Source organism: Protomyctophum bolini, assembly GCF_963924005.1.
Source record: "Protomyctophum bolini genome assembly, chromosome: 7".
Lineage (NCBI taxonomy): Eukaryota > Metazoa > Chordata > Actinopteri > Myctophiformes > Myctophidae > Protomyctophum > Protomyctophum bolini.
Window position 1 is genome coordinate 47,289,136 of NC_137868.1, and position 12,829 is coordinate 47,301,964.

At 46.5% G+C, this 12,829-nt stretch overlaps 1 protein-coding gene across 3 annotated transcripts in view; it reads left to right on the plus strand.

Moving 5' to 3' along the window:
- LOC308318222 (alpha-actinin-2-like) overlaps nt 1–12,829 on the plus strand; it is a 66,172-nt gene that overhangs the window by 35,246 nt on the left and 18,097 nt on the right. The window contains exons 4-5 of one of the 3 annotated variants that reach the window (XM_080767678.1): nt 7,633–7,728; nt 8,814–10,159. The exons of the other annotated variants lie outside the window; for them this stretch is intronic. Coding sequence (XP_080623804.1) covers nt 7,633–7,728; nt 8,814–9,988 — 1,271 coding nt within the window. The 3' untranslated portion in view covers nt 9,989–10,159. Of the gene's footprint in view, nt 1–7,632; nt 7,729–8,813; nt 10,160–12,829 lie in introns of those variants that run through there. 3 annotated transcript variants of the gene reach the window in all.

Here is a 12,829-nt window from a genome sequence, read left to right on the forward strand (position 1 = left end):
CCCTTTGCTAGTTTCCACACGTGTGCCGGCATCGGTGGCTGCTACCATAGCCCGCTGTAGCCGACACAGCACACGCACGTCCCGCGGCCCCGAAGCCCGTGACGGCGTGGTGAGCTGCACAAGATATAGTAATATTTCTGCTTAGCTCTCACGTCTGTGTTGACGGCCTGCTTTAACAGCTAGTGTAGCCGACACAGCACACGCACGTCCCGCGGCCCCGAAGCCCGTGACGGCGTGGTGAGCTGCACAAGATATAGTAATATTTCTGCTTAGCTCTCACGTCTGTGTTGACGGCCTGCTTTAACAGCTAGTGTAGCCGACACAGCACACGCACGTCCCGCGGCCCCGAAGCCCGTGACGGCGTGGTGAGCTGCACAAGATATAGTAATATTTCTGCTTAGCTCTCACGTCTGTGTTGACGGCCTGCTTTAACAGCTGCCGACACAGCACACGCACGTCCCGCGGCCCCGAAGCCCGTGACGGCGTGGTGAGCTGCACAAGATATAGTAATATTTCTGCTTAGCTCTCACGTCTGTGTTGACGGCCGGCTTTAACAGCTAGTGTAGCCGACACAGCACACGCACGTCCCGCGGCCCCGAAGCCCGTGACGGCGTGGTGAGCTGCACAAAATATAGTAATATTTCTGCTTAGCTCTCACGTTTGTGTTGACGGCCTGCATTAACAGCTAATAATAGCTCTTTTCTTGGCCTCCACATACAACGCCCCGCGGCCCTTCTAGCCCGTGGCATTCTGAACAGCATATAGTAATATTTCTGTTTAGCTCTCACGTTTGTGTTGACGGCCTGCATTAACAGCTAATAATAGCTCTTTTCTCGGCCTCCACATACAACGCCCCGCAGCCTTCTAGCCCGTGGCGCCGTGTATTCTAAACAGCATATAGTAATATTTCTGTTTAGCTCTCACGTTTGTGTTGACGGCCTGCGTTAACAGCTAGTAATAGCTCTTTTCTCGGCCTCCACATACAACGTCCCGCGGCCTTTCGAGCCCGCGGCAGCGTGGTGATCTGAAACGCGCAGCCTTGTGAAACTGATTGATTAAACTCGCAGTTACTGTTGTAACCAGGGTTATATGAACCAGCGAGCCTTGCCTGTAACGTGTTCGCCCACGAAGCCTCCACCTACGTGGCTGCTTGTAACTCTGCTCTTCGTTTCCACGTGCTTCTAAGCCTCGTGTGATGGCAGAGTCCCCGACCACAACCCGTCGCCAACGCCGCCGCGCCCGGGCGGACGCTCACAGCCAGTACATACAAGGGGCGTGCAAGACCTGCAAGGACCTGCTCGCCCATGACGACTTGCATGACGAGTGTCTCTACTGCCTGGGCTATGGCAACCTCTATTGCACAGAAGGCCTACACTGGCGCTCTGAAACAAGGAGCCAGGCACTGGTCCCCTGACATGGAGGCGCCGCTCTCCGACGCCCCGATGATTCAAACAGCATATAGTGATATGCCTGTTTAGCTCTCACGCTGTGTTGACGGTCTGGGTGAACAGCTAGTGATAGCTCTTTCCCCAGCTTCCACACACGACGTCCCGCGGCCCTTCGAGCCCACGGCAGCGTGTTGGTCTGAAACTTACAGCCCTGTGAAACTGATTGATAAAACTCGAGGGTACTGTTAGTAACCCGGGTGGCATGAATCAGCGAACCATGCAGGTAGCGTGTTCGCCCACGGAGCCTCCGCCTACGTGGCTGATGGCTCGGGCTGCCGCTTCGCACCCCACTGATGTGGCGGTCTGCGACTCAGCTATCGCTGCACTTAGCTTGTAAGAGCGGCCATTGAAGCGGAGGTTACTGACGTAACTAGGGCTCCTTAATCGGCGAGCCCTGCCTGCGACCTGTCCGCCCATGCCTCTCTTGACCTTACAGGATGAGGCGGCTGCTCGCAGCGGCATGCCACTTCCTGCCTGGACCCTCACTAACTCGGTTCCCCACAAGTGGGCGACCTTGTGAAACTGCTTATTGAAACTGGGGGTTACTCTTGTGACCATAGTTCTATTAAACAGTAAGTCCGCTTTCTTTACTAAGTTAGCACTAACTCAATGGGTAATTTAGCTCTGTGTGTTGGCCTAGCAGGCTTCTTTACCAGTGTGACGGTCTGTAACGCGGCTAGCTACGGCCCGTTTTGCTTCCACACGAACCCTCGGTGACCTACAGGTCTCGAACGTGTGAAGAGCCGTGAACGGTGTACAACCTCATGTTAGCTTCCACACGGTGCCGGCATTAGCGGTAGCTACTGGTAGCCCGCTCTAGCCGAGACACACACCTACACGCCCCGTGGCTTTGGGTCTGCGACGATGGGGCGAACTGAGCAGCATATAGCAGGCAAGCCCTGCCTGCAGCTCGCTTGTCCACGCTTTTCTTGACCTTGCAAGATAATAGGTTGCTGGCAATAGCCCGGCTTAAGTCCCACCTGAGTGACGTTCTCCTGTGACGAGACCTCTCTCTAACGTGACTACCTGCCAACTCGGCTCTTCACGGGCGTGCTACGTGCAGCTTCGTGAAACGGCCTGCGAGGACATGAGGTTACTAGCGTAACCGGGGTTTTGTGGACCAGCGGGTGCTTGTCTACGGCTTCCGTCACGTGTTTCCTGGCTACAGGAATGAGTGGCGACCTCCGGCTTGACGGCTTTGCCCTGGCTTCCACTTAGACAATGCCGCCTCGGTTTCCCACAAGTGGGCGACCTTAGGAAACAGCCTGTTTCCATGCTGTGTGACGGTCTGTGATAACGGCCATAGATGGCCCTATTCTCAGCTTCCACATGCCTATGACACCGGCGAGCTTGGTCTACGGTTCCAGTCACGTGTTTCCTGGTCTACAGGGAAAAGTGGCTACCCCCAGCCTGACGGCTTTGCCCCGGCTTCCACCTAGACAATGCCAACTCGGTCCCCCACAAATGGGCGACCTCAGGAAACAGTTTGGTTTCCGCGCTGTGTGACGGTCTGTGATGATGGCTATAGATGGCCCTACTCTCAGCTTCCACGCGCCTGACCGGAAGGGACGCCGCTCTACCACGGTAAGGTTCGGAGCTGGCTTCAACCCCTCTGGCGCTGTGTCTACAGGACTGGAATCGTTGTGGTGTTCATCCTTGGGGGTTGAACACCACCTCGAAGGGTAACAATCTACGGTTTGCCAGGAGACCTCCCACTTGTGGGAGCGTTCTGTTTTCGCAAGCGAGTGGTCAGTCAGCCGAGGTTCTCCAGGACGAGATAGCGTCTCTGCTGGAGAAGAAGGCTATACGTGTGGTGTCTATGGAACAGAGCAACGCCGGGGTTTACTCCCGCTACTTTCTCGTGAAGAAGAAAGGGGGGGGCATGCAGCCCATTCTAGACCTACGTGCTCTGAACGGCTATGTGAAAGTGTTTCGCTTCAAATGCTCACGAGCAAGGCTCTGCTGCTCATGATGCGTCGAGGGGACTGGTATACAACTCTCGATCTCAGAGACGCGTATTTCCACATTCCCATCTACCCACCACACAGAAAATTCCTGCGGTTCGGCTTCAAGGAACAGATATACAAATATCTGGTCCTTCCGTTCGGACTGTCACTAAGTCCAAGGACTTTTGTGAAGTGTACACAGACGATGTGCTATATCAACAAGCAAGGGGTCCTACGGTCCACCAAACTGCATGCGTTAGCACACAGGCTGACGCTATGGTGCGACGAGCACCTTCTTTCGGTCAGAGCCTCCCACGTTCCGGGACTCCAGAACACGGGGGCGGATCCGTTATCCAGGGGCCGATACCTCTACGCGGCTTGGTCACTGCACAAGACAGTGGCCAGGCAGATGTGGGGGAGGTTCGGCGAGCCACGAGTGGATCTGTTTGCGTCGGAAGAGAACAGCAAGTGTCCTCTGTTCTTCTTCATAGCAGGGACGGTTCCGTTAGGTTTGGATGCCTTGGCGCACCGTTGGCCCCGGGGCCTTCTTTACGCTTTCCCCCCGCTGTCTCTCATCCTTCCCACACTGAAGAGGGTGAGGACGCAGTGCCTGTCGCTGATCTTAGTGGCCCCAGGATGGGGCTCTTGGAAGTCGGACATTGTCCCTCTCCTGTACGATCGGCCCTGGCAGCTTCCAGTACGCAGGGACCTATTGACTCAGGCGGGGGGCGAGATATTCCACCCGCGGCCGGAAGATCTAGACCTCTGGGCCTGGCCCGTGAAAGGCTGAATCTTGGCGCGGAGGGTCTTCCCCAGAGCGTCATCAACACTATTCAGTGTGCGAGGGCGCAGTCGACCAGGGATGCCTATGATTTGAGATGGCGATTGTTTGAGGACTGGTGTTCACCAGCTCAAGTGGTGCCTTTTCAAGCGCCAGTGAGGGTCGTTCTGTCGTTCCTCCAGGACCTCTTGGATAAAGACAGAGCCTTTAGTACTGTCAAGGTGTATCTGGCTGCTATCTCTGCCTGCCACATTGGTTTTGAGGACAAGACGGTGGGCCAGCTCCCGCTGGTACGCCAGTTCATGAAGGGAGCTAGTCGTCTCCTTCCGGTGACTAAGTCTTTGGTCCCTTAATGGGACCTTGCTTTGGTTCTGGACTCTCTGTCCCGACCACCGTTTGAGCCCTTGGAGGGGTTGAGTATGAAGCTATTGTCGCTGAAGACAGCGTTGTTAATAGCTCTGGTGACCGCTAAGAGGGTCGGTGATATCCATGCGTTGTCCACGAGTGCGGAATGCATGAGGTTTAATGGGGATGCTAGGGTGGTCATGAAGACCAATCCGGCGTTTTTACCTAAGAACCGCCTGGCTACCCCGGTACCGATGGACCTGGTGGCGTTCTGTCCGCCCCCCTTTGCCTCTGAGGAGGAGAGGAGGAGGCATTACCTCTGTCCGGTGAGGGCATTGAGGTTGTATTTGGACAAAACTAAGGCGACAAGGAAGACTACACAGCTGTTTGTCTCCTGGGATCCCAAGACTGTGGGACTGCCTATCTCGAAGATTAGGCTTTCCCAGTGGATCGTGGAGGCTATAGAGCGGGCTTACTCTGGTAGGAATATAGTGCCTCCCATAGGGTTGAAGGCGCATTCCACGAGGGGTATGGCGTCATCCTGGGCCCTCTGTAAGGGGGTCTCTGTTCAGGATGTTTGTTCCGCTGCAAGTTGGCCATCGTCTTCCACTTTTGCCACCTTCTATAGGCTGGATGTGACAGCAGCGCCGATGGCGCATGCGGTCCTGAGCGTGGCCTCCAGTTAGTGGAGTGACTCGGCTCCCTGGGGGGACATTGGTCTTCTCCAGGGTGCTGAGCTGGTTGTTCTGTCGGCTCCTCTTAGGCGCTTATGACAGACCTGGGCCTGGTTGGCTTTCCCAAGGAGGGGCAGTAGTCCTTTTGGGGACGTACTGTGGTCCTTGCTCACAGATGGTACGGGCCCTAAGGGTCCAGACTTCGCGATGACAATAAGGGAGTTAATAAAGTCTCCCATAAGTGAGCAGCCTTGCTAAGCTGATTAATATAACTAGGGGTTACGTATGTAACCAAAGTTATATAACAGCGAGCAAGGCTGCTCACTAGGATTCCCTTCTTGTTGCTTGAGAAGAGAACAATTGTTATCGAATGGAGACTAGGGGACGTTGACGCGCTTTTATACTAGCGCACCGGTGGGCGGTTCTCAACGTCATCACGTCTCAAAGTCCCAGCCAAAATTGTCTGTGAGTTTATATAATGCTTCTGTGTTTACGCTAGGGGGCGCAAACTCCCATAAGTGAGCAGCCTTGCTCGCTGTTATATAACTTTGGTTACATACGTAACCCCTAGTTCCACACACACAGAGTAAAGAGAGAGAAGAGTAGAGTAGAGTAGAGGGCTAGGAGTAATACTAACCTTGTAACCATAAGCATTGCTGTTTTCATCTTGCATTAACAAAAATAAAATCCACACTGAGAGGGACAGAAGGTGTAACAGTGGTAGACCTACAAGGCTACATTAGCCAACGCTAGCTCCTATGCTAACGCTGCAAACTTACAGCAGCTGTAAACGGTTCTTTGTGTGTGTGTGTGTGTGTGTGCGCGCTCGCGCGGGTGCGTGCATGCTGTGTGCGTGCGTGTTTGTGTGCGTGTGTGTGTATGCGAGCCAACTGAATATTTTCTAAAAGGACAACTTTCCCCCCCATCCTGACCAGCCTATTATTATTATTGCATTTTGGCATAACTATCTGCAAGCCAATGAAGAATGAACCAATCAGTAGCATTGTCAGTATTTGTCTTAATTTCTAATTCATATTTATTTAGTTGACAATAATTTAACGGTAGGCCAGTGTTTTGAGACATACAAGGCTATTGTCTTGTATTGCTATAATACTATATTATGATCTTGAAATTGGCAAATTTCAGTGGTGGAGTAAAAACAACAAGGTCAAATGGCTTTGGGGGGTTTGGGCAGCAGATCTACAAGCTCTCAACATGTCATGCTGCAATGTGCTGTGGGCTTGTAGATCACCAATTTGGATAAATAAACGGATTATTTTTCCCTGATTAAAAAAAAATGTTTTAAACCATAGACTGTAAAGAAATATGGACAAAGCGTTCCCCGGGTCTAACATGAACGTAAAATGAAGACTGTCAGTCCTTGAATTGTACATCGCCATCTTTCTAGATCCGTTTGGGTCCAGCTGGCCCATTGGCTTGCCCAGACAACGCGGCGGGACTTCCCCCCCTTCTTCTTAGTTGGTTTTTATTTTGACTCGATCATAGACTGTAACCGTAGCCACTCCCCTCAGATCATACGCGACTTTATGGTCATTTTTTTAATAAATGGGACCATAATTTTCCAAAAAGAATATTATGATATTAGAAATGAGACTTTAAACTAGTGACTGGAAGTAGAAAGTATTCATGACCATGTTTATTAAGGTAATACAGTCTAGGTGAAGTTGGGCCCAAATACATGGACTTCTATGGGGCTATGGGTTTTTTTGGGCCCAATGACAGCGCCACAACAGGCCATTATATGAACTGTCAGGAAATCCCGATTTCCTTGTGGCTTCACAAAATATCTGTCTGACTGCCCCCCTGGCCTGCACTTCATACAGCACTATGTTCCATATTCTGCTACAGTACATGTTTGCACTTTAATTAAATTAAAGCTGCATTTGATGGGGGGGGGAGGTTGTTAATGAAGCGATGTTGGTGCTTCTTGCGCTAACTTTTTATAAGCAATAAATGTTCTCCAATGCATTTAAAGGAATTATTGTGTTAGAATTTGTTACTGTAAAAAAAAAAGTTTTACTTAAATTTATATCGGTAATATCAGGCTTTTTGATTCTCCACTAATCGCTAATCGGAAATATCGGCCAAAAAACATATCGGTCGATCACTAATGCATTCTATGCAATATCATCAGGTACAGGTAGAGATTAATTTTTTAATTTTGTGAAATATGCTAGTGGCTAGTGCAGTGCACATGAAATTTACACATTTTCCCTCATTAAAACTTTATAGCCACATCGATTGTGCTGCCATTGAAACTGTGCATCAAAAAAAGGCAAATACGCAGACCTAATTACATTACAAAAAAGGCTGGCAGTGGCGGAATAGTTAATTAGTACCTGTGTGTTAAGAGCATTCTAGACAATCTAGACTAGAGCGTTCCTAATATATCTCCTTTTTCTATTCCTTCATTCCAGACCAGTTTGTGGAGACCAGCCTGCAGGTGAAGATGAGTTCTCAACCATCCTGGACCGTTTCTGTTAAACAGGAACCTGAAGACCTCCTGGACACCAGTAAGTGTCATGCTCTGTCCGTTTCCTTCTTTAATTATCTTCTTTTGTAGGACTATCTCCTCATCAATGTTTCAGTGATATAAAATCCCTGTTCCCACTCGCTTGAACTGCCTATAATTTATTTCGGAAATTGAGCTGACTTTTGAATGCTGGTATATTTGGTACCATCAATATCACATCACTCTTAAAACTACACCAAAGGGTTGGGTTGATCCTAAATGTTTTTTAAGGTAAACCAAACCAATGCAACTCATTGAGTTGCAATGGTGTGGTCTACCTTAAAAAGATGTTTTGTCCCAACCCGACCCTTTCGTGTGGTTTGGGCTTTATATACCGTATATTTCCAAATAGTAGCCCTTACTCAAATAGCCGCCCACTACCTAATAACAGCCCAGGGTCTGACACCATTTCTTTTGAATGATGGTGCACAGAAAATAGCAGATCTACAAGCTCCAAGTCGCAGCACGCTATGAGCTTGCAGCATGCCACTCACCGTGAATCCAAGCAGGTCCTCACACAAATTCCTCTGCATTCCCCCCAAAAAGTTGTAATTTAACTTGCGCAATACTCATTGTTATAATTCCAAGTGGTCTATACTCTGAAGTGTATATTTTCAATCGGTGTAAAATTCATGTTTTTTTTATATGCCTTTAAAAAAAAATATATATATATCCATCTTCAACCGCTTACCTGTAGTCGGTTCGCGTGGGCAACAGTTCCACCAGAGTGCTCCAGACTTCCCTCTTTAGAGCAACATAAGTGACTTCCTCCTGGGGGATCCCGAGACGTTCCAAGGCCGGTGAGTCAATGTGTTTCCTCCAACTGCGCCTTGGTCTGCCACGGGGTCTCCTCCCAGTGGGACGTGTGTCGAGGACCTCCCTAGGAAGATGCCCGATTGGCATCCTAACCAAATGCCCGAACCACCTAAGCTGGCCAGGCGAAAGAGCAGCGGTTCTACTCCGAGTCTCTCTTGTGTGACTGAACTTCTCACCCTATCTCTAAGGGAGATGCCAGCCACTTTTGGTCATGACCCACACTTCATGACCAACATTAATTGGTTTTCTCTCATTGTATCTTCTGCCTAGACTTCCTGCACCTCCCTGTGTGTAAAGAGGAGGTTTCACCTGAACAGCAGGAGATGAGCCCCAGTCTGGTCCAGGCGGAACCAGAACCTCCACACATTAATGTGGAACAGGAGGAGCTACTTCAAAGACCAGAGGAGGCTGATGGGTCAACGATGACATTACTAGAAGTGAAAAGTGAAGGTGATGATGAAAACCGAGACACGGAGCCTGTAGCCAGCACCTCAACTCAAAACATGCAAACACAAGCTGATGTAGATGACTGTGAAACATCACAGCCCACTATTGATGACCTCCTCTCTTCACACCGTTCTGAATCTGACATCACTGAACATAGTGATGAGTCGGAGGAGGATACCTGGGTGGTCAATCAGTCAGCTATAAAAACATTGAAGTCACACGAGACACAAAATGTTGAAGAAGTTAGAAACAAGTTGTCCAAAGATGTGAAATCATCGAAACAAACTCACTCCATGAGGAGACGCACGGGGAAGAATGGTTTGCGTGGCAAAATGTTTACATGTGTAGTTTGTGGCAAACGCTTTACTCAAAGGGGTGGTCTAAAATCACACATGATGACTCATACAGGAGAAAAGCCCTTTACATGTACAGTTTGTGGCAGAGGCTTTTCTCAAAAGAGTAGTCTAAAATCACACATGATGACTCATGGGCCTACAGGAGAACAGCCCTTTACATGTACAGTTTGTGGCAAAGGCTTTACTCAAAGGGGATATCTAAAATCGCACATGATGACTCATACAGAGGAATTATCCATGACATGCACAGTGTGTGGCAGAGGCTTTTCTCAATTGAGTATTCTAAAAAGTCACATGTGGACACATACATATACAGTGCAAAAACCCTTTAAGTGTACAGTTTGTAGCAAAGGCTATGCTGAAAGGAAGAGTTTTAAACGACACATGATGACTCACCCGGTGAAAAAACCTCACAAAAAACTCTGTACAGTAGGGGAAAAACTCTGTACAGTTTGTGACAAAGGCTTTTTTCACATGAGTGATCTAAAAAAGCACATGCTGATACACACAGGGGTAAAACCCTTTACGTGTACAGTTTGTGGCAAAGGCTTTGCACAAAAGAATAATCTAAAAAGACACATGAGGATGGATGGTACATGCAGGGGAAAAGCCCGACAACTAGTCAACGTGTCTCATATGTGACTGTCAGGAGTCGTGCAAGTAAGAAATACACAACTTTAGCCCTGAAACATGACTCTCGTATTCATACGAGAGTCATGACGAATCTTCACCCTATTTTTGGCACTTGCTGCATTTACAAACTAAACGTATATATAAACATTCAGATTTCAAATATAAAGTACTCACATTTTGTCTCACGGGTGTTAGCTAGTAGCAGCCCAATCGCTAGCACTGCTGCATTCTGCGTTCTTTAATAAAAAGCATTTTTGTCCGGTCATTTCTGTGTTTTGCCCGTTTTTGCCTTCAACTTCCGCCTTTCGGAACTGCACCTCAGCGCCCCTGTCGGTTGTCACTTGCAATGATTTTCAATGCCCAAAGGAAGAAGATAAATCTGGCCGTCTGCCACGTCTACAATTTATGTTTTACATTTCTGCATATGTTTTAGGTTATATGATCCGTTTGTTGGTTTGTCTAATGTTTCAGTAGTTTTTACTTTCCTTAGTTTTTTTGTTTATAGGTCTATTATAGATTGTTTGATTTATTATTCTTTCAGTTAGTATAGTGTGTTTTTTCAGCTTATTAGCCTACAGTTATTGAAAAGTTATTATTGATTACCGTATTGTTGTAGGTTATAGGCTTAAGTAATGATAGGTTAGTAGGCCTACTCTTTATTTTCTTTAATAGTTTGATCCATTTAATACTTTTGGCTATTTATTTATTTTTTTGGAAAGTCTATGTATGACACTGTAGTTGCTGTTATTTATTTTTTGTATAAGACCTTATACCCGAGGGTTATATTAATGTTATTGTCATTTTTTTTTTTTGTATTGCAGGCTGGATATCACAGCAATTAAACCCCACACACACAAAGATGGCACAGGCACTTCAGTTGAAATGTGTTGGCTGTAATACAGCCTTTACAAAGGGTTCTGGCGGAGGCTATAGAAAAGTGAAGATCTTGACTGTAACAACCCCTAAAACAGCCAAAGCTGTATTTCCTGAGGTGACCAGACGGTTGAGGCCCCCTTTTGGTGTTTTAAGCATTTTGTTAAACTTTAGCTATTGAAAAATTGCAGATCTACAAGCTCATAGTATGGCACAGAGTAGATCTGCTTTTTTAGAAAAATCATGAAAATATTTGGGTAAGTACAATGTTGATGTTGTACTTGTTGACCTGATGAAGGTCGCATAGGCCGAAACGTTGCTGTATCGTATGTATGTATGTATGTATGAAATAAAAGTTGGTCACTGCATTTGAAGACAGTGTGTGGTGTTTGTTCCTTTTTCATTTCCAAATCCTCCAAATATTTTCATGATTTTTCTAAAAATTGCAATTTTTCAATAGCTAAAGTTTAACAAAATGCTTAAAACACCAAAAGGGGGCCTCAACCGTCTGGTCACCTCAGGAAATACAGCTTTGGCTGTTTTAGGGGTTGTTACAGTCAAGATCTTCACTTTTCTATAGCCTCCGCCAGAACCCTTTGTAAAGGCTGTATTACAGCCAACACATTTCAACTGAAGTGCCTGTGCCATCTTTGTGTGTGTGGGGTTTAATTGCTGTGATATCCAGCCTGCAATACAAACAAATAAAATGACAATAACATTAATATAACCCTCGGGTATAAGGTCTTATACAAAAAATAAATAACAGCAACTACAGTGTCATACATAGACTTTCCAAAAAAATAAATAAATAGCCAAAAGTATTAAATGGATCAAACTATTAAAGAAAATAAAGAGTAGGCCTACTAACCTATCATTACTTAAGCCTATAACCTACAACAATACGGTAATCAATAATAACTTTTCAATAACTGTAGGCTAATAAGCTGAAAAAACACACTAACTGAAAGAATAATAAATCAAACAATCTATAATAGATCTATAAACAAAAAAACTAAGGAAAGTAAAAACTACTGAAACATTAGACAAACCAACAAACGGATCATATAACCTAAAACATATGCAGAAATGTAAAACATAAATTGTAGACGTGGCAGACGGCCAGATTTATCTTCTTCCTTTGGGCATTGAAAATCATTGCAAGTGACAACCGACAGGGGCGCTGAGGTGCAGTTCCGAAAGGCGGAAGTTGAAGGCAAAAACGGGCAAAACACAGAAATGACCGGACAAAAATGCTTTTTATTAAAGAACGCGGAATGCAGCAGTGCTAGCGATTGGGCTGCTACTAGCTAACACCCGTGAGACAAAATGTGAGTACTTTATATTTGAAATCTGAATGTTTATATATACGTTTAGTTTGTAAATGCAGCAAGTGCCAAAAATAGGGTGAAGATTCGTCATGACTGTCATGATAATCATCATGGCAGTCATGTTTCAGGGCTAACACAACTTGTGATCTAGATTCAGTCAAAACTACTTTCTGCAGATGCACATGGGGACTTATGCAAATGTGTTGCTGGATGCCAATGACAAGTTATAATGATACTTCTTACGGGCAATATATTTGAATGCATACATTCACCTTGATTGACTTATGATGATGATGATGATGTAGACCAGGGGTGCCCACACTTCTTTTGACTTGAGAGCTACTTTCACAATGACCAGCTCAACAAGAGCTACTCACCCAAAAAAAAGTATTATCCCATTGCTGAAAACAGCAGCACTGGCGTTGCATACTATAAGACAAACACACTTGGAATGGGAAATAGAGAGAGGAAAATTGAATTCGTAGTTATTTGTATATGACTTTGTATTTGTATTGCATTTGTATTGTGTGTTTGAGCTGAAAAGCTCTTGAAATCAATCAGTCACCTTAATTCAAGTAGATTATTTTAATGATGTATATTTTGGGGCATGTCATGTGGTCTACCTGCAAAGCCTCTGTGATCTACTGGT